This window comes from Python bivittatus, unplaced genomic scaffold (assembly GCF_059951505.1).
Source record: "Python bivittatus isolate LINGU-HERP-01145 unplaced genomic scaffold, Pbiv_v1 ctg000960_np1212, whole genome shotgun sequence".
Classification (NCBI taxonomy): domain Eukaryota; kingdom Metazoa; phylum Chordata; class Lepidosauria; order Squamata; family Pythonidae; genus Python; species Python bivittatus.
The window spans coordinates 2750731-2778367 of record NW_028277124.1 but is presented as its reverse complement, the minus strand read 5'-3'; the positions used below and the strand labels follow the sequence as shown (position 1 = coordinate 2778367).

Sequence of the window (27637 nt, the reverse complement as noted above, 5' to 3'; positions counted from 1 at the left end):
AGGCCGTTTATTTGAAATGCTTTACTACTTTCACTAAGAATTCTACAGAAGTTTACATAGACAATGTACACTCTTAATTCTCATAGATTGCCTTAAATTAATATACTTTTTATGTTGGTAGCCTGGACTTCTCGTTTACTGCGGACTACTGGAATCAGATGATAGAATCATAGAGCATCAGCTGCCTTCGGTGCTTTCAGATGGATGTAGGACTTGCTTCTCCTTCCTTTTCAGCATTACGTTCTTAAATTGGCAAATGGCTCCAATTGGAATAAATATGCATGGTAAGAGCACAAGCAAGCCACAGATGAATAAAACCCAGCGGGGGTAAAATTTGGGCTCTTTTGAAGGAAACCCTTCCTGTAAGATAAACATACATTGCATGAAATGATCCCTGGATGATAGTGGGACAAAGAGGGGACCACACAGAGGTTAACAATCCTTCACAAGGATGTGCCATGCTTTTCCTGCAAGTTCATCTCTTATATTAAAAGGTTTTCTGTTTTTACAAAGGCATAGAGTAATGAACAGGTGGAGGCAAAGAGTTCTTTAAATGTACATGGTATGTTAATCTTGAGTTATTCTATTGTGATAAATGTATGCATACTTGCTGCCCCAGCACATATAAAGAAGGTGTGCACAGCCCCCCAGCCAGTGTAGGGCAAATGAGTGACACGTAACTTGGTTACAAGTTAGTTATTTCTTTATCTGCTTCCAACATCTATAGCAATGATCTCAGAGCAGCTTATAAAAAAAGTAACAATCATAACTGAAAATTCTAGATAGTAAACTATTGTAATGAAAACAACACATTAGAGAAGAAACGTATTGCCAATTTGATGTACGTATGAGTCGTCTCGTAACTGGATAGTCTCTCATCTATAATAAACCGTTTTTCTAAATCTGAGTTGGCCGATTAATTTGATTTTTAAGCACTGTATCTTTTATGCAGGAGCTGCTTATGCAGCACTGTGGTAATGACTGGGTCCTTATTTTTGATGCATAAAAATAAATGCTGGAAATCAAATATTGGGTATAACATACGTAGCTTGGATTCCATGTGTTGTAGGTTGATGGATGCTGAATAGATAGATAACTCAAAAAGACTGAAAGCATTAGTACAGGGCTGATAAACTGCCATGATGCCTTCCAGTAGAAATTTACTGGGCGTCCAGTCATCCATTCCACGTCATTGCAGAACCTGTGGCCAAATTGGTTTATAGTCAATGCACAATGGAATCTCTAAACTTGCATTATAGCGATTACATAAAAAGTCAGTTACCATTTACTCTGTAATAACTGGTGTGTAATCCTCTTTAGGCACCTATTACAATGTCACCACAAAGTTAGTCTTTGATATACTTCTCTGTGGTGTTTCCCAATTAGCAACAAGATATCTTGAGGGAAATCATTTTATTCCAAGCTACAGTAAAGGCTTAATAACAGAGAATCTTGCTGTTCAGTCAGTGGCTGACAGGAAAAATACACTTCGCATGAACCCAGCAGCGGATAGAGTGCTGCATTTTACAAAGGTGGCTGTTCAAGCCACATTTTCCTACAGATAGATACAGATATGTAAGAATATGTGTGCATGTGTGTGTATATTCTAATTGCTTCATAGCTTTAACTTCAGGTGATGACCTGTGTGAATTTAAAAAGAACAGAAAATTCTGTTGTATTGCACATTAGGTGCAAAATCTTCAAAATTGATGTTATTTAAATGTTTGTGACTGGAGAAACTGGTCTTCGGTCATAGGAATCATGTTGATATAATGCAATAATGGAAATGCTTGTTGCTTAGAGCATTATTTTTACAGAAGGTTATAGACAAAGGGAACTGAAAATATCACTCCTCGTTGATTGTCTGTCTTGAACTACAGATGATGTCACCTCTTGACTGTCATTAAATCTTGCAGACACTTTACCTTTCATTCAGGCCTGTTTATCATTGAGGAGGCTAATTGGGTCACTTCAAATCTGCATTACCAGTTCAGACTGGCTAAAAATTGGGGGGAATTTAATGATTGCAGATTATTCACAGCTAAGGGGAAAATAACAGGCTTGAGGTTCAAAAGAACCTAGCTAGCTTAATACTAGGCTGAAATTAATATAGATTTAGGTCTGAACCACAAGATTCAGTTCTGGGTTCAACACAGTTTTTCAGAAAAGGGCCTTTTTTAACTCAAGAGAGTTAAAAGCTGTCAGCTTCAACTTGGAATCTGTGTAGAGTGGATTTACACCTCTCTTTGGCATGAAAAATAAAAGAAAATAGCCATCTGTATTTATGTCTTTCAACAGAATTCAACGAGAATGATAGACAATTCTAAAGCGGCAAAGATCATTCAGTTTCAGAAAAATAAATATATGGATATTGGAACTAAGGTCTTTTAAATGTGAGGCTTTTAAAAGCAACCTCAAAATAAAATTACAGCATTTCTGCAGTAGTGATTTCTAGCACCATCCAGCCATTGTGGCAAAATAAAGTCTAGTGAGAAACTGCCACAATGCTGATTGCTAGTGCAGAAATGCTCTTAGAGGACATTAATGGTTATACTGCTCCTTTGGTGGTTTTGTACAAGTAGGCTGAGGCATTTCTGTGTAAATAGGGAGTGGTTAAAAATATTAACATTTCATGGGAGAATTGGGGTAGATTAATCACTGCAAATCAGTGAACTAGGCTTTTCAAACCCCATCAGTGGGAAAAAATCACTGAATTTTTCCACTAGGAATCCATTGAATTGCTAGGAGATATAGAATGGAAAGCTGGGGTATTTTCTCATTCATCTTAGGTGTTAAAATGCTTTGCACAGGGGCTTTATTAAAGTGATAAACCGTCTATTGTATAGAGGCTAGGTGATGGCATTCTCAGAGAATGCCTTCAGTTCAAATGCTTCCAGAGTGCCTTCTCTAACTAACCTTAAGGGAGCCATCTTTTCTTAGCTTAAGCCTTTCCCCTAAAATAAGGGCATGATGATAATGATGGTTTTCCATATTCCTGGATTTGAACTTCACTGAGATAATTTATACAGATCTCTGAATACAATAAAGTATTGTAGTAAAAATAAAACAAATATGTATAATCTTAGTACAGTGCTGTTCTTAACTATTATTTATTTATTAGATTTCTATCCTGCTTTTCATTTGGGAGCTCAAGGTAAAATGCATAGCTCTTCTTCCTCCTACTTTTCCCTAAAAGTCCTGCAAGGTAGGTTGGACTGAGAGAAAATGACCAGTTCAGAGTCACCCACTCAATGAACTTCCATGGCTGAGGTCTGCCCACTCTTACTCCATTCCCACACTGTCTCAGTTTAAGTTGAAGAACTTACTAAGAAATGACATACAAGAATCCAGTTACCTTTTCAGTCCATAAACAAATACAACACCGCACACTTCAAGGAAAGAAATGACCAGCAATGGTATGCTTCCTCCATAGCTATCAAACACTTCAAGCCAGTAGCTCCCTGATCGCGTAGTAAAAAGGAGACCCGTCAAAAATGAGATAAAGCATATTATACCTAATGAAGACAAAGTTCAGTAGTTGTGTGTTAATGAAAAAGCAAAAAAGAGAAATTATGATTTAGCTAGGTAGTTAAACAATCCCAAGCTCTGCTCAAGGATAATACTGGATCTGTCAAACTTGCTTCTCACTTGCATGGATGTTGCCAATACTTCCCCAAGTCCTGCCCCCCACCCCACCACCCGGATTTTCCCTAAGAGTTTAAGGACAGAAGCAAATTTGGTTAAATATAGAATATATGCTAGTGATTTCACTTAGGGATGTACTTTGCTCAGCAATAAAAGCAGACACCAATCTCACAATGTAACTCAGCCACAAATTATATTTATCTTGGTGCGCACTGTGTAATTTATCCTTATAAAAGTGAACACAAGGCAGAAGGCAGTTTCTCATACAACTCTTCCTTGTCTTGGAAAATAGTCTGACTATTCTTGCCACTGTTATCCCTGTAAGGTAGAGTTGCATAACCTCAGGCTCTCAGAAACGTGGAAGGAACCTCCATCAAGGCCTTCCAAAAGTTGGTATCAAAAGAGTTAGTTTTAAAATGTCTGAAAAAGTAATCATTAAGTATAAAATGGGAGGAGCCATTGCTGTAATGAATCTTTAATGTAAATTCATTTTAATCTAAGTATAAATGAAATCTAAGTTTAGGGTTTGTCCTCACCCCACTCACGTTTTGGACTGGGTCCATTGACCTACTAGTGGAAGCAGGACAGGTGGTGGATTTTTCTTCTGTTAAAACAGAGTATATCCCACAAGCCTAAAGTGCGCTCCCACCAATATCCAAAGGGGGAAACCATGATTGTCTATAGCCAATTAATAAAGCATGGAGGAAAAAATAGTCGTCTTCCAGTGCAACAGTTGGCTAAATCTTGAGATAAATTGACTGGGTAAGTACATGGTTATCTACACATCCATAATCCTATAAGGTAATTTAGAGGGTTGTTGTTGTTTTTGTCATGATGCAATTGGTGTGCTTGAGATTGAAGATAACTCTTCATGTTAACAAAGTGAACATTAGCCTACAAAAAGCTTCTGCCCGAATGTGTGTGTGTGTGTGTGTGTGTGTGTACACATATATATACAGACAGACATATATGGGAGCCAGTTTGATGTAGTTAAGGTATCAGACTAGAAACCGGGAGACTGTGAGTTCTAGTCCCACCTTAGGCTCGAAGCCAGCTGGATGATCTTGGGTCAGTCACTCTCTCTCAGCCCTTGGAAGGAGGCAATGGCAAACCACTTCCAAAATCTTGCCAAGAAAACTTCACGGATTAGTCCAGGCAGTTGTCAGGAATCAAGAGTGATTTGAAGCTGTGTATACTGTATATATACACAGGAGTGGATATACGAAGAAGTGGAACTTGTATATTTGTGGCTGCCATTTTAACATCATGGATCCCCTCATGGATGCCCCTGCTCTGCCCCCACATGCACACACCCTTAATGAAGAGGGAAGAAAACTCTCATGTGGCAGTGAAAGAGAAGCAAGCTATTCCCTTGGGAATAGCTTTGCTTGAAGTCCTGCAGACCAAACAGGGTAGCTGGAGGACCAGATTTGAAGGCCCATTCCTACTTTACTTGGACTACCCTGAAGCAGTATAGTTAGGTAATTGGGTAAATATTCAATAGCGCTGTCAGCATCTTTTATAAACAAATGGGGAAAAAAAAAAGACGGAAAGGAAACGCTTTCCGAAAGTAGCCTTACCACAAGAAGCTTCTTTGCGCAAATATTTTGACACAATGGGAAACTCTGTGAAAGGAGTCAAGATGCCCTGAATGAGTCCAAACATAGAAGACAGACCCAGGGTGAAGAGCATGATGAAAAACAGAATTGCCCATGCTTGGGATCCAGGCATCTTCAGTACAACTTCAGTGAATACGATAAAGGCCAGGCCAGGTCCAGAAGCACTCTGCAAAATTTGAAAACAGAATGGGTCATTGATCTGATCAGCCATACACACTTGTCCATATTACCTTACAATGCAAAGGCAAGTCTTGGCTGATTAACCTTGGCACATTAATGTGGACTACAATTTAGCTTCTCCATCTGGAAAATGAAAATTGGACAAAGACAGATTCCCAGCAGTTTAAGCCTCTCAAACCAAGATTAATCCAAAACAGTTTAAAAGTGGTGTGATGTTTGATTGGATATATCAGTGTGGGGATATGTTTGCTGATATTTTCTTCCAGGACCTAAGTAAATAAGAGACCTTTGTCAGAAATACGTTTCACACAGTTGCTGTGTCCTAGCTTTCACTTTAAGCATGTCTGACAATGGTGGCCATAGAACCATCTCTACAAAAGGCAGGTTGCATTACAGAAAGTCACAAGAACCTTTGGAACAGATCTGCCTTTTTCATACATGATCCTGTTCCCCATCATTTTAACTGGGTAAAGAAATGCTGCCTTTTAACTGTCCTGAATCTCATAACAATTAGTTTCATTATTATGAAAACAAATTATGGGGAAAAAAATTCCAAGCCTGGCACATGTTTTTTTAAATCAATTTCTCATCATATAGCCTTACAGTCACTTTTTCCCCCCTCAACTAAAAATTCCCATCATGCTCCCACAGGAACAAAATATGTACAGTTCTCTTTGGATGTACAGAAGGAGAACATAAATTTAAAATTGTCCTCAACATTTAAAAAAGTACTAATTTGAAAAAGAAAGCTGTGAAAGAAAAGCTGGTCTGAAAACATTTTCCCTAGCATACTAGTTTTCATGTTATACATGCTTGACAGGTGGTGCTTAAATCGGAAAGGTATCCAGGTAAGCAGTAAATTAACAAGAATCTAAGATGTTTATGGCATAGGAAGACTGGATGAAAATGTAAATCTGATGAGTACATACCACCATCAGCTCTATACAAGAATCTTGAATGGAAAATAGCACCTAGAGGGGAACTAGTCAATTTGGTAGTAATACTTGGTCTGTCCAAGCCTTTTCCCATTGCTCTCAAGTGGCTCTCTGAATCTCACTCCAGGTGCACATTTCTCATCATACTCTCAATGCAGACAAAGCCGCTTAGGTAAAAGAGAAAGAACTGATCCCAATACAAGGAATCCACAGGATTCTTTCATGGCAAGACAGGACCTCTCAGTAATGTACTTACAATACCTGATCAAGGAAATGTTGAAGATCACATTTTTTCAGCTTGAGATTAGAAACTGTTGGTGGAGAAATTTTACTCAGAGACTCAAGCCAGACTGTATAGTTCTCTCTTGAAATGCTTTGGTTCGTCAAATTAAATGCTGTTGTGAGTGCTGCAATATTTCTGTCATGGAAGTCCAGAAAGATTTGAATTATTTTCATTACTACCATTCTTAGCAAATCAACTTTTGCTCTTAAAAGCCATCACTTTGAGTTTTCACACTTAAAAGTAGCATCATCCACATAGAATGGGAGTGGGCAACATGAGACCCTCCAAATGTTGAATTACACCTCTAGTGATTCCTCACCATTGGCCTTACTGTCTAAGATTGATGAAATGATGTGTGGAGAGCAACACATAACCCATCCCTATATTATAGGAAACCAAAAGAAATCTAAGGGTATCTTTGAGATTTTAGAAATACAAGTGATCTTCAGAAGATTACAAAATATCCCCCTTCAGTGGAAAAAAAAATCCAACAGATGCTTTGTATATGGAAAATGTAGATCACTCTGAAGAAGACTTTGAAAACCAGATGGGAGAGGCAATAGGATGGAATATCCTGGAAAAAGGCATAGGGAGAGAAATTCTGACATATAAAACAAAGTTAGAGACAGTCATTCAATTGTTTATCTCCCAGTTCACCCTGACAAGAAAACTCTATTTAATAAAACAGAGGGAAAAGCAAAAAGTGAAGGAAAAACCAATACAACTAAATTATATATATACTGTATATACACACACATACACATATACACATATATATATGGGCTTCTCATGCACGTGAAATATGTATGTGAAATTTATACAAAAATTCTAATAGAGTGACTACTTTTCATTGCATTGTCCATACATAATCACATCTGTAAGCAACTCATTGATAAGTTACAAATAACATCAAGTCTTCAAGAAGTAATTGAGGCCATAACTTACATTTCCAGTGTTAAAAGATTAGTCTCAGCAATAAGAAAAGCATGGAGGATTGATTTCCATTAGGGTTAGGGTTAAGCTAGCCTTTTTAAAAGCTATTTATAAATGTTTCCCCAAATAAAAGAGCTTCCCATAGAAATCAATGGAAAAAATCCAGTATTTGAAAGGAGCTTGAGTGCTGGTGCACTCATTTCCTTCTTCCAAAAACAACCTAATGAAGACTTAACATAGTGGAGGGGAAAAAGAGAGAAAAAAGCAGTGGAGACTGGGAATGAAATGGAGTAGCTAGAATCCTGAATAGAAACATCTCACATCACAACCTTTCTTATTCCACCCTATTTCCTTCTCCAACTAGATAATTTTGGACAGACACCAATAGTGAAGCCCCAAAATAGTACCCAATTTAGTGAAGGGTATGTGCCATCATCTTATCTCTCTTCAGTTCTAATTCTGAAATTTCCTTGGGCTTTCACCTTGGCCAGGTGGATGCTTGACCCTCTGCAGTTCTGTGGGGAGGTATAAAAACATCCTTTTTTAGCAGTGCTTACAGAGATGGCTCTGTGGACTCCCTAAGCCAATGCTCCTTTGTTGTTCTCTCTATAGGGAACCAAGGAAGATATGTATTTATCTCATCTTAAAGAACTACCCTGGTAGAGAGCACAATGTCTATCTGTCACTACTTCTATCTGACCAAGGCCCTGACATATCTTTCCAGGTTGCCCAATTTTGTGTTATCATTTGTTGTATCTGTCCTACCTACGGTTGAAGCTTAGCATACATTTTGGTGATTGCCACTGCTATTGTGTGCTACAGTTACTATAATAATGCGTCTTATGTAATTTTATTGCCATTTATTTTATTTAAGTTTTATTAATAATTATAGGTCTATGTGTTTTATTGTTGTGCTTTTTAGTCCATAGGCCATAATAAAGGTTTGGATTTAGTGAAGAATGTTAAATTGAATTCTGGTGAGTGACAGTTTTGCCATATGTCTTCTCTCAAGTTACCTCAAGTTCAGAGAGCTCACCCAGAGATCTGTACAAGCTCTCTGTGTTGTCAAGAAACCTACTCCTTCATTTTAATGAAGCAGTAAACACTGTAACGTATGGAATCATGGAGTTGCTTGGTGCAGGAAATTTAGAAAGTAGAATTTGCCTTCCTGTAACTTAAATGCATATTCTCTCCTCTGATGAAAAAACAGTTTGGGCTTTCTTCTGTGTGGCATCCTTTCAGGTATTTGCAGAATGCTATCACATCCTCTCACCCCAGTTTTCCCAAAGTTGAACATCCTCAGATTCTCCTCTCTTCACAGAATTTAATTTCAAATCCCCTGATCATCCTCACTGCCCTTCTCTGAAGCTGTTACAGTGTGTGAATCCTTTTTAAGCCTTGTGCCTGGAACTGGAAGCAATTATTTCCCAGGATTTAGAAAGTATAAGCCCAAAACTGTGTTTGCTTTTTTTTTTTTGGCATCCACATTATATTGCTGATTCGTACTCATTGTTTAATACCAAGATTTTTTTCCACAAGTACTATTATCAGGCCAAATATCTCCTATCCTATACCTATGTCTTTTATTTCTGTTTCTTAAATAAATAAAATTTGGTGTTTGTCTCTTTTATGCTTCCTCTGTTATTTTTAGTCCATTTTTACTTTTTTTACTTTTAGATGAACATGGCTGGATTCATCCTTTTGCCTCAAATTGGGCTTCTCTTAATGAGGCAAATCATAGTCTCCTGGTAACTCTGTTGCTAGCTAGGTTGACATAGATCGGTGACCTTGTTTTGTATCTGGATCTTTGCTGGTGCCTTGGTTCTTCTTCCTCAGTGCTATTAGTTCCTTGTTCTATGACTCTTCTTCCTATACAGTATGAAATCATAGCCTTCTGTTCTTTAAAGTTTGGCATACATTTGTTTCTGTTTCTTTGGATGGGGCTATTTTGATTTGAATCAGGGATCTGTAAAGTGTTATTTTCCATTGGAGCTGGCAACCCCCCAGGCCTAACAGCAAAGGTACACTGGCCTCATGAACAGTTCCCACATATTCTTGTGGTAAAATCTCATATTTTGACCAAATCTTGGAAGTACCTTGAAACCAGTTGCTCTCTACACTCAGTTCGGTTTAAGCTGATATTAGGTTTCTAGCTTTATGTAGATTTTATCATAATGCACATTTTGTCCAGCAAAAAGTGATTTTCTCATGTTAATTCATATTAGTCTCTAGTAATCTTTTGTACTATCTTGCTCCTTTAGAATGCTTGAGGGTTCTTTTGTTTCTTGTATTTTCTAATGTGCTGGCAGTAACCTAGGTAATGTAACTATCTGGAGCTTTCTTTATGATAACATAGCCTGTTTGTCCAGAAAGAAGAATTGATTTTTCCTGTGTCTGTTCCAGGTTAGTTACATTCATTGCTAATCTGATCAGGTCATGGATGTTGCCATGGCACAATCATATGTAACAAAGGAAGTGACTGTAATGCAGAATATGTTTTGTGGACGTTTAACAGGGGTGGCAGGAAATATATTTCAAATCAAATTCTTTATTACAGATCATTGACCCAAACTAAATAAAACTTAATAAAACTTATAGAGTAGAGCCACAGAATATAACATACAAAATAAAATAAAGCATACAAGATAGATAGATAAATATATATATATGTATATGTATATGTAATGTATATGTATATGTATATGTATATGTATATGTATATGTATATACACATACATACATACATACACACACACACAATCATGTTTGCACTATTTTGCTATCAGCAATATACAAGTTTTGGATAGATTATTTTAGTTTTTTGCTGAGTATATAAGCCCCAACTTTTAGATTCAGTCAAGTTTTGTCTCCCTTGATTTGGGGACCTTAATTGGAGGAGGTCCAAAAGTGTTTTTTTGGAAAAGACATTTTCTGTATGTCTTTTTTCTGTAACTATTTGTACCAAGGGATCATAAGTATCATCTCACATAGAAAATAGATATGAATTTTGATAGCACCTTCAAGATGAACCAGATTTATTTGTTCAACTTTCACCAGCGATATAGACTTGTGTATATTTCCTGAAACTATGGGTGTTAGCTAAGACCTCTGTTTATGGACAGTTGGTAGGAAAAATGACATTTGCACTTCTTCCTACATGAGAATAAGCAAGGAAAGCACCAGATAGTACTGGTGAACAGGGAAGGGAAGGGAAGGGAAGGGAAGGGAAGGGAAGGGAAGGGAAGGGAAGGGAAGGGAAGGGAAGGGAAGGGAAGGGAAGGGAAGGAAGGAAGGAAGGAAGGAAGGAAGGAAGGAAGGAAGGAAGGAAGGAAGGAAGGAAGGAAGGGCGAGCCTTATCAGGTTCTATTTAATTTTATGATAGTTCCATTTAGTTGAATATTTCCAAAACAGGATGCCCAGCTTGTTCTTTCCATGAAGATTTGATACACTGGGTTACACAATCTTTTAAGGTCAGTAATCAGTAAGAATTTTCACATGTTAAGAGTGTTCTCACAATATGACAGGAGTTATCTACAGAAGAAGGAAGAGGAAGAGGAAGAAGGCAAGTTTTATCAGCCACATTTACCAGAAGGCAAATTGATAAGATTGCTCCACACACACTTTTTAAAGTCCTAGGATAGCCTCCAACTGAAGCCTTATGTGGACAGGGATAGCCTGCCTTCAGTTAGCCATACTTGGACAACATTTCTCTGTTGGGTATCAGTAGTGTGCAGCGTGCATGAAGCTACTTTGGAAGATAGTTCAGAAACTGAGTAGTCTACACCAAAACTGTTACTGACTGGAATTGGTCAATATGAAATATAAAAGCCCACTGCATTTTATTCACTTCTTATGGTTTAACTTGTCATTATTGGGTGGATTAAACAAGGAAGAAATAAAAAGGATTAACCGTAAGCAATTATTTCATAGGAGGAAAACAACCCTACTGTCTCAGATCAGTAGTCCCAATTACATGAATGTACTGTTCATGATTAAATGTATCAAAAGCAATGTCAGGTCAGAGACAATAAAGTTAAACTTGTCACTGTTCCCTCTCCCACAGGCAAGCTGACTTTTGGTCTAACCAGTTATAAAGTCAGAAAGATAGTGGCAGCTTCTGGAGAATGTTATAAGTTGCCAGGAATTAAAAGTACTGGAACATGTATTCTTATGTAATTTACATGAGATCCTCTAGGAAAACATGTTCCCTGGTACACATTCATTAATTCCATTCTGTAGCGCTCCTCAAAGTAACTTAAATCATAATGGAGGCAAGCAAAATAATATGGAATGTAAAGCAAAATTAAAAGAAGATTTGAATGATTAAACAGGTTCCTATTTTAATAGCTCACCTATCCAAACAGTCCCTGTAGTTCATTGTTGCTTTGAACCCAAGAATTGAAAAAATGGAGATTGAAGCATACATAGATGTTAAACTGTTCACTGCAGCTATTATGATAGAATCCTTTTCACAGTCATTTCTAGAAGAAAAAAATTAAAAAACAGATTAAACTTTCCAAGAGGCAGCACTAAGTATGAAAATTGCCAGTTATGTCAGGATTCTCATCACTGGACTAATTTTAAATGTGAAATTGTATATGCCCTATGATCATGGTGCACTTGATAGATGCAGCAGGTGAAATTTAAATTTTATTCAGCTGATCATCTCAGGTGGTTGTAACTGAACTATTTTGTCTGGAGTTAGAAGCTAAGCAGGACTATGATTTATTAGAAGTAGGATCAGGAAATCACCAAAAAATATTAGAGCTGTCAGATAGACTGAAAAGTAAAAAAAAAAAAAAAAAATTCTATTAGAAGATACTAGCAAAATTCCATACAGTTACAAAAAAGCTACATGGTTGTGTTCACATTGCCCCTGGAAATGTTAAACTTAGGGTGATTAGTTGAAAGGATATTGACCTAAAATGGTGGAATTCTAGCAAGTATACAGAAATGACCCACTATGTAGAACAATGAAGTGACTGTAAAATGGTCAGTGAGATAGATGAAAGCAGGAACTGCTGTTGAAATATGATTGTAAAACGTTTTCAGCATTGATTATATTAGAAAGGAAGTATGGTCTCTACTTTAGGCAACAAAATAACATGAGTTAACACTGCATGTGCAGGTTGCCATAAAGGAAAAGAAAAACTAACTGCTTAAATTCTACTTTCTTTTCACTTGCTACGACTATAAACAAACAAACCAGCATGTAGCCTGTTTTAAAGTGGTGTTGGGTATGAACTTTTTCAAAATGGAACAACCAAACCGTATCTCTCCTGAACTCCACTTCTCTGAATCATCTTCAAATGGAGTTATGGGATATGTGATGTTAGCATACCCCAATGTATCATGCATAATGGGCTAATGTTACAGTCACATACGTAAGTGACTTAGTCTGAAGATGACACTCAGCTGGTGGAATCCTTCTTTAAAGGGTATTTCTTGGCATCAAGCACCTGTCTCATGGAACTGAGTAGAAGACAGCATTTAAGCAGTGACCATTTTTCTTAGGGCTCATCCACACACCTTCCTTGCTCCAGCCCACTTACCACTAGAAGTGGATTGATTAATTACATTTATATCCACATGCAATCCAACAACTTTCAGTGCTTACATGAGATATACTCACAAAGGAGTTTCAATTCAAGGTGCTGGTTGTCACCTTTAAAGCCCTACATGGCATGGAGCCAGGTTACTTGTGGGACTACCTCTCCCTGGGGTTCTGCCTATCCTGCAATGCTCCAGGTCCCATTGGTGAAGCAGTGTCGGGGGGGTGGGGCAGGAGAAGCTGTCATGGCACCTGTCTTGTGGAACAGCTTCCCATCAACATACCGACAGCCCCAAACCTATTGGCCTTTTGGAAGGCTATGAATGCCTGGCTGTTCTCCCAGGCACTGGGACTAGGATGTTGATGGAGCCCTGCCATGGGTTGTTACAGTGTTTAATATGTTGATAATATGATAAACCCATATTATCCAATTTCTTCTGAATTGGATTGTATAGTTTGGTTATGTTTATTTCTATTCACCACCCAGAGTATATAAGTGGCTAAATATTGGATAGATGTTTAAATAGATAGATAGATAGATAGATAGATAGATAGATAGATAGATAGATAGATAGATAGATAGATAGATAGATAGATAGATAGACAGACAGACAGACAGACAGACAGATAGAGAGATAGACAGATATCTCGTTGCCTGCTCGCTGCTGTGGGGCAGACTGTAGCTGGACCAAGGTGTTCTAGCTTGAAAGTATGGGAAAATGGAAGAAAACCTCCCATGTGAACATTCTATTGCAGAACTCTGAGCTACCATGGCTGTTCCTGCCAAATAAATTTCCTTTCCTTTCCTTTCCTTCCTTTCCTTTCCTTTCCTTTCCTTTCCTTTCCTTTCCTTTCCTTTCCTTTCCTTTCCTTTCCTTTCCTTTCCTTTCCTTTCCTTCTTTCCTTTCCTGATTTGATGAAGGGAATATCGACCTCTTATAAGATGAAATGATCTCTTCCTTGAAGTCAATATTCCCACTGGTAAACAAACCCCCCAAAAACAAAAAGCCACCTACCATTATACGAAACAACCCAAGACTGCAAAAAGACAGTTTTGTTTCTCCTCTTCCGTCCCATCCTTTTCAGTAATCTGATACCAACATTAATACTAAGAATGACTGGGAGATCTGTTCTCAGAAATGGTTTTCATTTCAGAAACAGAAATACAAAAAAAGAATGACTTCCAACTTCTTTTACAGCATTTTACTTTAATGTAAGTAAAACATACATTAAACTCTTACTCTAGGATTATATCTTAACATGGTTTTCATTTCAGATAAAGATCAAAAAAGCACCTGAGCACACATATTAGAAAGCATCATATATATCCACTTAAGAAAGTACACCAATCCCATTCAGAAAACGGGGGCTGGGAAAAACCATGCCCCCCCCCTTAGTTCCTCTTTCCTCTCCATCTTACTCCTCAAATGAGTCAAGGTCAAGAAACTAAAGGCAATTTCCCACTACCTCAACATCTAGAGGATTAACAGAGTCAGAGAAGAAATGGGTCAAAGTGAGAAGAAGGTAAGGACAACAGCCAACACACAAGTTAAGAGCAGGCATCTTCCCTTTTTGTTGCAAGTTATCTCATCTGCTTCTCCCTATGGGGAACTATGCCCTTCTCCTCTGCCTTGTGGTTTATTTTATTTATTTTATTTCATTATCAAACTTGTATGCCACCCATCTCCCCCAACGGGTGACTCTGGGCGGCTCACAATAATAAAAAAGAAAAAAAGTCCCTCCAACCATGGATAAAATCTATAAATAATTTAAAAACATATAATAAAAATGCCGTAAAACCTATAATTTTTAGCCCTAAAAACCTGCAAGATGCTGGAGGGGGACAAACCCATCACCCCAACAGCCATCTCCACAGGTGCGGGGGCCCCCAGGCCTTCTGGCAGAGCCAGGATTTAATCCCTTTCCTGAAGGCCATGAGGGAGGGGGCACACCGGATCTCAGGAGGCAGGATGTTCCATAGGGCGGGAGCTGCAGCAGAAAAGGCTCTCTGCCTAGACCCCACCAATCGAAATTCCTTGACTGGTGGGCTCTGCAACCTGCCCCTTCTGCTGGACTGAGTGGGGCGGGCTGAAATGACCGGGGCGAGGCGGTTCCTCAGATAACCTGGTCCTGTGCCATGAACTTTCAATGGGAGAGGAAGTGGCCTGCCGCTTTTTCCTAGCCCAGAAGAATCAATCACTGTTCAGAAAGTAACTCTAAGTGCTTTCTCTGTGGGAGCAAGCCTTGTTCCTGAGGGGTGCTAAAAGGCAGGTTGGGGGGGGGCAGCAGTTTTCAAAGCAACAGACTCCCCCTCCCCCCTCAAGGACAGGAGGAAAGCACATGAACATGGGTATGAGGATGAGTCCTTAGTCCTCCGTATCACTTGGAACTGACCAACTTTCCTTTTTCATTAGCCGTCTTGAGGGCTGATTACAAAATAATGGAGAAATGATTTTGACTTTACTGAAAAGAATGAAACATTCATATGGCAAGCGCTAGGTTAAGATATGCAAAATTAGGCTACATTGTACCTACTTTTGTGGATTGTAGCTTGAATATGCTATGTGTCCTCCAAGTGCTAAAGAAAGGGAGAAGAAAATCTGGGTGGCTGCATCAAGCCATGCACGTGGATTTTTTAGGATTTTGAGCTGTTAAATACATTAAAAATAAAAATGAAGTAGAAAATACTGTAAGCCCCATTAGTAGTCATCTTTATGTTATGGTCATTGACCAGCATTTTGTATAATTACTATAAGAGGTTACAAGGCTCAAATTAAAAAGCATAAATGTTTCTAAAATCAATAAAAGAAATAGTTCACTATAACACTACAGGTACAAAAAACCTCACTAATTTAAAAACTACTTCTAAAAATAAACCTTAAATATTAAAAACTAATAGGATTATAAAACTTATTTATGAATAAAGTACTAAAAACATGCTAAGTGCTATGCATGCTATGTATAATTCCTAATTCCTATGTAAAGCAATAGCGGCTAGAAAAATTTTGCAACTTTCCTATAGATGTTAGGGTTCTGGTCCAAAAGTAAGAAGCAAATGAAGCCATCCTCAGAACAAATGAAGAGTTATAAAGGTAGGCAGAGGTTGCTGTAGAAAGCACATCAAAGAAATATACGGGCTACGGTTTCAGCTTCCTCCAGGTCCCAGGAGCAGCCTCAGTCTGCAAAGGGTATATTATTACATCTTCTTTCCAAAATTGCAGAGGGCAAAACATCCAACCAAGCTAAAGAGAAAGCTCTGCAATGCTTTGGGCAGATAATATTAAATATTTTAATATTTACCAGTTTGCTGGTATGAAAAGTTTCCTATTTATGTATTACTAGTATTGGGGACCTAGTTCATCCTACTCTTCCTGGAGAGCTGTGACAAGCTCCCATCACCAGACTGTAGTTCTAGCTCTAGATAACCCCATGGCCAACTCATTAGTATCTAATTGTTATTTTGCATTTGTCACTAATGGAGTCCTACTTGAGAATAAAAGGAGGTCTGGTATATTTCATTTCAACAAATTAAAAACACTACAACTTTACTGTTGGCTAGGTAATGTAAATCCAAAGGTGTTACTTTTTTTTTTTAAGAAGGGATAGAGTGAGAGAGGATATTAATCTCTTTCCCTATCCATTGATCCACTGTTGTGTTACTAGGCAATTCAGCCAAGCTCAGAACTTGTTTACTTGTAACTTATCTTCCTTTTCGTGAGTTTGGATCTACAACTGCATACATCATGAGCTTTAGAAAGCTACCCTTCTTATTGTGCATTCCCATTCTTCATGACTTCCAAAGGACATTGGAGATTCTTTAGGAGAACTCCCCCCCCCCCGCCTCCCAGTAAGCAGTACTGAGCTTTTCAGTTGTTTCCTTATGAAGGCAGATGGCCCTTAAACCACTGCTAGAAAAATCTATTCATAAATAAGAGGCACAACTTGAATCCCAATTTGTAGTTAAAACACAGGTGCGTATGTAGGTTTTCCTCAATGGTTATACTCATGGGGTGCAATAGATCATCGGCTTTTCAGCCTGAGCACTATTTTGATCAAGTACAACCCATCATATCATTATTTGGGGCCAACTGAGACCTGGATTTATAAGTAAGAAAACAGGAACAACAAATCCAGAAGCCTTAAAATCTGCCTAGCATCTGAATAAGATGCATTGGCAATTCTTGGAGTGGCCCAAAACCTGATGCAGGAGTATGAAAACTATGGTCCTTCAAAGGCTGTTGGACTATAGTTCCTGTTATTTCTAATGATCGATCATACCAGCGGGGATTGATGAGACCTTGAGTTCAACAATATCTGGAGGGTCACTGGTTTTTCCCAGTTGCCAATTAGTTGCTCTTGCTGTTAAGCACTACTTTCTGCCCACAGGCCTAGCCAGCCTTCAGTTAATGTTATTAACGCTGATAGGGTCCCAGCTTCTCTAAATAAGATATTAATAGGCATAATATCTATAGATGTGATTACATACTTCAGCACTTACAGATGATGGCTGAGATACAGAGGATCACATTGAAAGAGCTCCATGCATGTGTTAGAGTTTCTGAGTCCCCCACACACACTTCCCACCACCCCTGTGCATGGCTTCTGGCAGCTTCAGTTGGTAAACATGCTCATTATGAATCACTCCTTTCTGAAACATAATGCCACTGTTAGAGGACCAGAAGTCTAGATCAGGTTCAATAAAACGATAATTAACTCGTAATAACAGCTGGAAATTCAAGAATCAGTGGAATATACTTGCATCAGGAGTGAAGAGATATACTAGCCCTTGAACAGCTCCTGGGAGAGTCAGTCCATAAATAAGGAATACAGTTAAAATTACATATGGAAAAGTGGTTGTAAGATAAATTGCCTGCAAGGGGGGAAAAGGAGAAGGAAATAATTCAAACAGATCATCACTAGAGAGGTCCTAATTAATGTTCTCATACCAGCCCAGCCATGTTATTCACACTGTGGGCCAAACTTTCTCCCAACCCACAAATCAAGCTGCTAAAATCTGGCTATTTTGCCATTGAATTTTAACAACAAAATGATGAAGTCCTGGGGATGCAATAAATGGAGTGCTGAGGGAATGCATGTGGGCTGCAGGTGATCCACCCTTCCATGGTGAAATCAGACACTCCTAAGTTACATCTCACTATATAATTACTGAGGGGTTGCAGTAGATGAATTGGAGTGCCTTGTCTGAGAAGGGAACCTAAGCAGGGCCAGGATCAGTTAGCATTTGGATGGTACACTATTTGTAAGCTAGGGTTAGTCAAAAACCAACCAGGACGAAGACACCTCTCACCTTTCCAGTCGATTCAATTCCTCGAATTGTACAGAGGTAAACAATAATCCAGGAAAAGGCCAAACATATGACCAACCACCAAAGAAAAGGGCCAGTCTGTGTGATCCCTGTGCTGATGTTCAGTGTGTGTCTATACCAGAAGTAAGTGGATTTAGAGGTTTTATGACATTCTTCAATGAGCTCTAAAATAAGAGACAAAATAAAATTAGACTCATAGAGGTACTAATCATTCACACTGCTTCATTCAATCAAAGAGGAAGTGCGTAGTAGAGGTTTTTCAGTGCAGGCAGAAGATAATATTCTGTTTTTGAATGCCCCCTCCAAGTTAAAACCACTAAATTCCTTACATATTAGTTATATGGTTAGTTAGTGTACCACATATATAATATTAGTCACAAAATAATTATACACAGCATGCATTCAAACAGCAACAACTAATTAATGCAAATGAATATTAGAACTGGTGGTGTGCAAAACATTTGAATGTGACTGCTTTGAATTCAGAATTCCCCATTTCAGGTTTGAAAAAAAACATTTCACATTTGCATGTTTCTATCATTTTGGAAGTGTGCTATGCTCAAAACACTGTTTCAAGCTCCAAATACTTCCAAAATGGTCAAAAGAGACCATTTTTAATGAAAAACAACTGTTTCATTTAAAATGGTTTGAATTCATAATATTTTGTACACCCTTGTTAGGCATTGTGCCAAGCAGAATCTCTCTCCCACAATGCTTTTCTACAGTACAGTTTACTTTTTATTATTGGAACGGATTGTTGAGTTGCATGTTATCATAACTTCCTAACTACCATCACACATTTTCTGGGACAAACATGTTTTTCAGAATGGTCCTATGGCAAACCTCAGACCCCAAACAGACACTGTAATGGGCTGTGAGAATGACTTTGAGGAACAGGAGGAAGAGACACCACAAAGACAACAGACAGATAAGAGAAATCTGAGTCCAGAGCAGAAATGTAGTTTGAGAAAACATCTCAGACTTGACTCTCCCTAGTTCTCTTGTAGATAAAGGAGGTGCTTTCAGACATGCAAGATTCTATTACTGTAATTCTATAATAAAAGAAGTAGTTTTAGGATCCATAACTTTGGTTTCCAAGACTGGTCTACCTCAAAGAGCTGACAAGCACTTTTGTCTTGTTTTTTATTTTTCCCTCATTCTAATGAGCTTCTTTGGTGCATGAGCATTTGATACCCATTTTATCAATGGTATCACCGGTACAAGAAAGGATATATCTTTTTCCTGTTGCTAGAATCATAATCATTTTGTAGCTAATTGAGGGCAAAGGCAGTCTAATAATGGCAAATGAACCACCTTAGCCAATTGCCTCTTATCTGCAATTTATGGCTGGTTATTTTATTAGCATCTAGAAGTTTATTTGCTTGAACAAGGGCAACAGAGAACAGAATAAAGAATTGTGAGTGTGCCAAGATCATCATAAAAGTAAAAAATGGAAAGAGAAAAATCCAGGTTAATGTTAAAGATTAAAAAGAAGAAAAACACTATCAGCTTGCACACTTAGTGAATTCATGATGCCAAAGAAGTGAAGTTTTGTTTTCTTGGGCTCAGGAATAATAGATGTAGGTGGACAGTGTGCTGGAGGAGACTAATCCTAGGGAGGAAGAGAATAACAAATTTAAACAAGGTCATGAAGGAGAAGGACTTTTCAATGACAGCAAAGATCAGAATAGTTAAAGCAGTGGTCTTTCTAAGGGTAATGTATGGCTGTGAATGCTGAATATGGGGAAAGAATGGGGTAAAGAAGATAGACACCTTCAAATTATGGATTTGGAGAGTACTAGAGTACCATGGGCTACAAGAGGAACAAATCAGCTAGTCCTAGATCAAATGAAGGCTGACTGTTCTCAGAACAATATGATCAGCAAGCAGAACTCACATATTTTGAGTGTGTGATACGAATAGATGATGGACTAAAAAATTATTAGGCTTGGGAAGGTTGAGGGAAATAGAAGACAATGGATAAGGTAGATGGATAGGTTCAGACATCTTACCGGAATATCCTTAAAAGTGCTATGAGTTCTTACTAAGAACAGATTAAGATGGTGAACATTGTCCATGTAGACCTTAGGAAACAAAGCAAACTGAATGGTTGCTAACTAACTACTTATCTTTACATGCAATGAGGCTCAAATTATAAATACATTTTCCTGATATTTTGTTTATAGATTATATATGCATGGACAAAAAGAGGGCAGTGAAGATGAAGGAATTTTTGCCTTTCTGTAGAAGCAGCTGCAAAACTGCAGAAACAATCAGTGCTATGGGATTCCACGCATACTGTTCAGTTTTGTTTAAGACTGTAATCTTACTTTCTTCTGATCTGGAAATAAGGGTACTTGAATTCAACTGGATTCACAGCTGAAAAGGGATATAGAAAATCGACCTGTGCCAACAACAATTTACCTCAAATCTCTAGTCATAAAACGTGCTTCCATAGGTGACTTTGTATATGCCAAGAAAAAAAAAGAATCCATCTACTACTGTATTACTTATGTGGCAATTTTATAGCTTAATTATCTGTAGAGAAGCTGTAATCTTATATATTCTTACTTGGGAATAAGAAACATATAATCTAGGGAGACTTACATCTGACCTGGAATGCAAAACAACAAATTATTTTAGATGATGCCCTTACTTATTTCTGAGTAGGTGTGCAGGGACAATGTATGCAGCTGATGCCCTCATTACAAGTTGCATGCTTGTAGCACTTTAATTATGGATCAAATTAGAATATGGGCCTTTAAACCTTTCTTAGATGGGGCTGAAAAGTTCTCTCTCCCAAGTGTGAATATAAAGTCAGCCTAAAGAAATCACTTTGGGCATGTCTTCTTTGGCTGGAACTGTATGAAAATTAGCCTTCGGGGGCTTGGGAGACATACTATGTGCCCGAAGGGGAAAGTAGGAGCAAAAATAGATCATTGTGTTCTGTGAGGCACATTGAAATAACCATGTCCCTATTTCTGTTTCTGCTCTAGGATTGTGTTGAAGGTGTAAGGCACATCTAAAGCTGCTCAATTTCTATATGGGCGCCGGGTTTACTGCTTTGATCGGCATCTTTTCCATGTCCAAGATATCCTGCTTGATGCAACAAAGGCAGAAGTCATCCATGAAGAGTACAGAGAATGAGATGTTTAAAGTCCATTATGACAGAGCAGAAAGAAAACTGAAGTCTTATCATTTATCACTTTTTACCATTTGTCTCCTAATGGCACTTGTTGGGGATCTGAGGCCTAGGCTGAGAGGAAAGTGTGCGTCAGGAGTCCTTAACCTTTTCAGGGCAGTGGACATGCTTGCCAGATTTCAAGAACTTGTTACTTGTCATATTCTTAAAAGATGGCTGCTATGAAGAAGTCACCAAACACCGATTTGGCAAAAGACCAATTTCCAAATGTTGCCTCCCTCTAGTTTCCCTCTCCCAATGATCCCTGCCACCTTGATTTACCACTTTGATCCAGAAGTATCCACAGGGGAGGTATAAACAAACTCAAGAGGGGAGCTGCAATCACGTGATTGAAATCCTACCCCTTTTTAAGTGCCTCACAATGCATACGAAGCATTGAGCCACCCAGAGTCACCCGTTGGGGGGAGATGGGCGGCATACAAATGTAATAATTAATAAATAAATAAATGCTAAAAAGGACTAGCGAATTGTTTGCACAGTCATCTTGACCTTTTTGACCTTCCCTGAAAACACCCCTGCTTTTATCTTTTTTCTGAGATGTCAGGCTCGGTTCCAGACAAAACACTAGATGGTGGGTACCCACCATTTTGACTTTCAAAAATAAACTCTGTGATTTATGATGGATCTAAAAGTATTAGGGGGTAATGGGAGCATGCTGGAAGCTTTTTGCTGCTGTTTGCTAGCTTGCTGTTTTAATTTCTCATTTAATTTAATTTTTAAATCAAGTGGGATATGTTGCCCAGCAGGCTCGAAGGGAATATTGCTGATCATATTGATCAGTGTACCAGGCTAGGTGCCAAGTTCTTTAATACTGCAGAGTCATCAAACTTTGTAGTGAATAATTATAAATATTAGGCAAGGTTAAGTATGCTTGGTTAAGCTAATCACACACTGGACACAAACTGTTGGTACAGTAGTGTGAAAGAAAGAAGCAGGAGTCATTCTTCTCCCCCATCTTTTTTACACTTCCAAGCCACAGCCTGCTCCCCAACACCACCTTCCCCTCATAGTTATGTGTTTTGTCTTACACGCTCAGGTAAGAATTTCTTTGTGTTCATTTTGGAGTGGGGCAATGGTGGTGGGATCTGTCTGTACAGCTGTGCCAGTACAAGACAAGAGAGGACCAGTGCAGGACCCCATCAAATCCGGCATGTTATGGTGTTGGGGTCAAGGATACATGTAAAATGTCTCAGCTAATGAATAAAAGCAGTTAAAATATAAAGAATACACACACCCGGTTTGCTGGTGTCTTGTGGACAGATACTCCAAGGCAAGGGATCTTGGAAAGAGTTTCCCAGGTACCACAACACCCAGGCAAGAATCATATTATAATAGATGCTGATTATGAACGATACCATCATGCAAGCATAACCTACGGAACAAGCAAGCATATATAGAAGGACATTAACAGCAGTACCAACAGACCGTGTTGGGAATTCATTCAGGCATATTGCAAACGTTTGATTCACACCATGAAAACTCTCGTTCCCCACAGACAGCTATAGAACTGTAATATAATATGTTTATATGAGCTTAACGTGTCGAAATAAATTGTGCATTTACTATTCAAGTGAAAGCTGTTGCAAACTTCCTGTGATTCTAGCTTTTGTCAGAATGTTACTGCTTTTAAGAAGTCTCATCAGAGATGTCTCTTTTTAAACAAGGACGTTATTGAGAAGCTGATTGTGATCAGCCATATTCAGGTGTGGCCAACATGGGAATCTGGCAAGCATTTGCAAATGTATGTTATCATTTGACAAGCAGAGCATTAAGGAAAGTTTTGCAGGAGCGGCAGAGCGCCAGATACTTTATCCTCTCTGATTTCAAGGCAAATATAATGCTGTTAATGGGCCCAGCGCATGCAACCTGGCTTAGGTCATCATGCACAGTTCCTGCTTAATGATTGATGGATTAAGCTTCAAGGCCGCCCAATAATTGAAGTTCCCTGGCTGGCATAGAAATCCATCAAACTATTTTATTAAAAATAGAAAAAGTATAGCAGTAGACAATAAAACAACAAGTAAGATTTAAAAAATTAAGAGCAGCAATAATCATCACAATTAATATTGTAGAAAAATCACTGTAATAAAAATAGTAGAACGACAATGAAATTTTAGCAACACTGCAATTGTTTTTTTTAAATGTTGGGAAAATCAAAAGGTGTCGAGAGGATCATGATTTGCCTTTCAGAGTGAACTACATGGGTACTATGTCATGCTATCACAGATAGAACTTTTCACATTATCTGAAACGCAGCCTTTGGGGGTAGCTCATACTGCTCATTGGTGGGTGGCTGTCAAATGTGCAAAAATCAAAAGTAGCAAGCAATATCTGAGTATACTGTATGTAAATTGGTCTTTGGTGGGTATCAAATGAGGAGTGTTCAGGTGTTAGGAATGGACAGTGGACTTGTATAGGTGAATTGATGCTCCACCATCTTCTGAACATTTCAAGATGGGAAGACTACAGCAACACAAACCAGTATATTCCCAACAAGACAAGGACAAATCTGTAAATTTCTGCTTCAACTGTTTTCTTATTTTTTCAAGTATGTTAAGTTTGGCTTTTGAACCTGAGAACTTTTTTCAAGTGTGCATTCAAGAGCATTAATTTAAGTAAGTACGTGTTTTCGTGTGCATTGCTGCATATATATATATATATATATATATATATATATATATATATATATATATATGCAGCAATGCACACGAAAACACCATTGAAATATATATATATTCGTTCATGTCCAACTTGTTCATAATTTCTGCAAATCATTTTTCCTAATATGCATTTTGTGACCTCATTCTCATTTTGTAACCCTTTTCCCCTAATATACTATTTTAATTTTGTTAGGGTGCAGAATTGAAAAATTTAGGGAACTGCAAATGTTGAATGAGAGCTAAGTATTGGCTCCTATATTTGCTGAAAAATGTGACATTAGTTTTCACAGTCTTCTGAACTCCATCACTTTGGAAGCCACAGGGCTTCATAAAACTGCCATTTCTATAAATGAGTAAGAAGGTTACATGCTCTTTTTCTTTTCATTTGCAAAGCATTATATTTTGGGGTATTTAGGAAATCTCAATGTATGTAGAAATTACCCTCTTAATTTTGGGCATTTTCACTTCAAAATCCATTGGCATTCAATCATTTGAGATTGCTATGGTAAGGAATTTGTATGATAAAATCTCTTCTTTCCCATGCATGAAGCCCAAGCATTTTCAGCAATGTGCAGTGCTTACAAGTCCTTACCTACCAATTCCTCCCAGGTAGGGTGAAATATGATTCCAGACTCCAATGCTGCCTTTCCTTAAGAGCTGCCCAATAGCTAGTTCAAGATGAAATATTGGTATTCCTTCAAACACAAGTGCAATGACATATGGAATCAAGAACGCACCTAGAAGTAGAACAGTCAAACACAGTTAAGCAATACCTTTGTCTACTTTAACTCTTTCCTTAACATGTTTTATTGTACTGCTCATAGTATCAAGGTTAGTATACAATATAGCACATAGCACATTGCACAGTATCAACCCCTCATCTCTCCCTTGTTGGAACGTATGATCAGATAAGCTCTGTTTTGCTTTTCTCTTATTAGGCAATAAGCCTTACATCACATATAATGTAGCTATTAAAGCACACAAACGACTACTGAATTAGATCTGCTGTAACAAAATACGGGTTATGCTATATGTTATGACATTCTAATTTTACATTCAGGTTTAAATTGGTTTTTATTATGCTATATTACTGCAACGAAGTTTTGCTGACCAACTCTTTTACTGTTCTCATCATTGATCAAATAAATTGGTGGTGATGATGATGATGATGATGATGATGATGATGATGATGATGATGATGAAGAAGATGATGATGATGATACTTTTTTATTATTAGAACAGCAGCAGCCTTTCATCAATGCCCATGTCATATGTACAATAAAACAAATGAAGGAGCAACAGTTTTATCTGGAGTTAGTTCATCTGTTTAGAAACTGGGCCAAAGAAATTCCTAGGTGCAATCTTGAGGTTCTCATCTAGGTTCTTCGGGACTGGAATTCTAGGGAGAAGTTGATCTCTGATCAAGAATTAGTAGCAATGCTCTCTCCTTTGGAGAAATGACAAAGGGAGTGAGGAGTAAGTCCTGAAGAAAAGTAATAATTCTTAGTTGTTGGCAAGAGGGGTTACTAGCATGTGTAGAATCCTGAGTGTCACAAGAAGATTCTCTGTGGTAACCACTATGATAACCAAGTGTCTCTCTTTAGCCCCCCTCATGTTCTCCCCATTCCTCCAAAGGTTGTGACTGGACAGGCTGATTGCAAGACAGTCTCTGATCCGAGGATAGGTTTGTTGACCCCTGAATCCCATACAGTACTTACCTTCCTTCTCCATCTGTCCCCCTCCCCCACCAAGGCATTATATGTGCACCTTCTCCACTCCGGCACATGGAGCTGCCCCTTCCCAAATGGGAGCTCAGAGGCAGAGCTCGACAGAGACTTTTGAATCAGAGGCAGAGCATGTTAAACACCTCCTTTCTACCTCAAGGGAATTCAACAATCTCCATTGGGGCTGCACTATGTCCAAGCATTGCCCTTACGGGAATATATTCACCACATATAATGTGGCATCCCCTTATTCATTTGGGGCTAAAAATCATTGCTTCACATTATCATTATCAATATAGGATGCAATATAACACTGACTAAACAAACAAAAGAAACAAAAAGGCTACTGTAATTCCATACCCCATCAACACAAGTATAGTATGAGAAGTAATGGTACCACTTCACAGAGCCAAGTTCTGAGTGCTGCAATTTAAGAAGCCTATCTACAAACTGGAATGTGCCTAAGGGACAACAGTAGGTGACAAGGGGCCTAGAAATCAAGTGGTATCAGGAGAAACAGAAATAAAACAAATAGTAAAAAGGCAATATGATAGGTATTGTGTAATATCTGAAGAGTTGCCCCATAGATGGAAGATTTAGTTTTTTAGCTGAGCCAGTGGATTCATATTACAGAAATTATAATTGTATTCAACAGGTGAACAGATTGATCCAAAAGGTTTTTATGTACAGGCTGAATGGCGGCCAGGGTTTCTGGTCCTGCCCTTAGGCGCAAAGCCAGCTGGGTGATTTTCAGCCAGTCACTCTCTGTCAGCCCCAGGAAGAAGGAAATTGCAAGGTACTTCCAAAAATCTTGTGAGGAAAATTGCAGGGACTTGAGGTGGTTGCTAAGAGTCAAGAAAGACTTGAAAGTACAGACTTCTTTTTTCAAGTAGTGAGTTACTTACATTGGAAAGTGCTTGTGCTATATGACATTTAGGAGCCCTACGCTTTGATGCTTATGTAGGTTTCTAAATGGGGGGCATGGTGGAGTTGTAGATTGCTTCCTGCTAGAAAAATATGCAGTTATAAGGAAAACATTAAAGTTAATAAGCAGATATTACTTTCACTGTTTTTCCCCCCTTGGGTATTTATGCATTCTTGGATAAGAAGACCAAATCACTTATGGAGTGAATGGCATCCCATAGTAATGATTAGCTATTTTTAAAAATTGACAGTCCAGGGCTAAGTCAGTTAAATTCCAATTGTCATAGTGAATCCATTTGGGCTAGATAAAAAAACCCTCCTATGCAGAGCATGCATGATCTTTAAAAATAGCTAGGGAGAATGTAGGAGAACAGGGCAGTTTTACTGTAATAAAGATGGGAACTTTTGGCCCTACTTGACTGAATATCTAAGTTCCAGACCTTCTTCTTAAATTCTGCTAAAGGTTTATTGAGGCCAAAAGTAAATACTGTAAAGCTAGTATTGACAGAGCACAATACATCAGATTTTAATCAATTTGCCTTCACAGGGTGGATACAAATCTATCACACAGGGTAAGATGAACCAAAGGATTTGCTTTGCTCAAGACCTTATACAACATAGTCTTGCATAGGCCCCGAAAGAGATGCAGCCCAAT

The 27637-nt window shown here is 38.3% G+C and overlaps 2 protein-coding genes across 3 annotated transcripts in view; one reads left to right on the top strand and one right to left on the bottom strand.

Moving 5' to 3' along the window:
* TERT (telomerase reverse transcriptase) overlaps positions 1–259 on the top strand; it is a 34304-nt gene extending 34045 nt beyond the window's left edge. Inside the window, exon 17 of the mRNA XM_088131395.1 lies at positions 122–259. The gene's annotated coding sequence lies outside the window, so the exon portion shown is untranslated. The remainder of the gene's footprint in view (positions 1–121) is intronic.
* LOC103055199 (sodium-dependent neutral amino acid transporter B(0)AT3) overlaps positions 178–27637 on the bottom strand; it is a 38195-nt gene continuing 10735 nt past the window's right edge. The window contains exons 2-12 of one of the 2 annotated variants that reach the window (XM_025164187.2): positions 24931–25071; positions 22909–23046; positions 18455–18636; positions 17906–18016; positions 15682–15794; positions 11948–12076; positions 6641–6797; positions 5226–5430; positions 3356–3515; positions 1045–1201; positions 178–360 (exon numbers count right to left, since the gene is read on the bottom strand). In XM_025164187.2, coding sequence (XP_025019955.1) covers positions 178–360; positions 1045–1201; positions 3356–3515; positions 5226–5430; positions 6641–6797; positions 11948–12076; positions 15682–15794; positions 17906–18016; positions 18455–18636; positions 22909–23046; positions 24931–25071 — 1676 coding nt within the window. Of the gene's footprint in view, positions 361–1044; positions 1202–3355; positions 3516–5225; positions 5431–6640; positions 6798–11947; positions 12077–15681; positions 15795–17905; positions 18017–18454; positions 18637–22908; positions 23047–24926; positions 25072–27637 lie in introns of those variants that run through there. The other variant, XM_025164191.2, reaches the window with a different exon arrangement.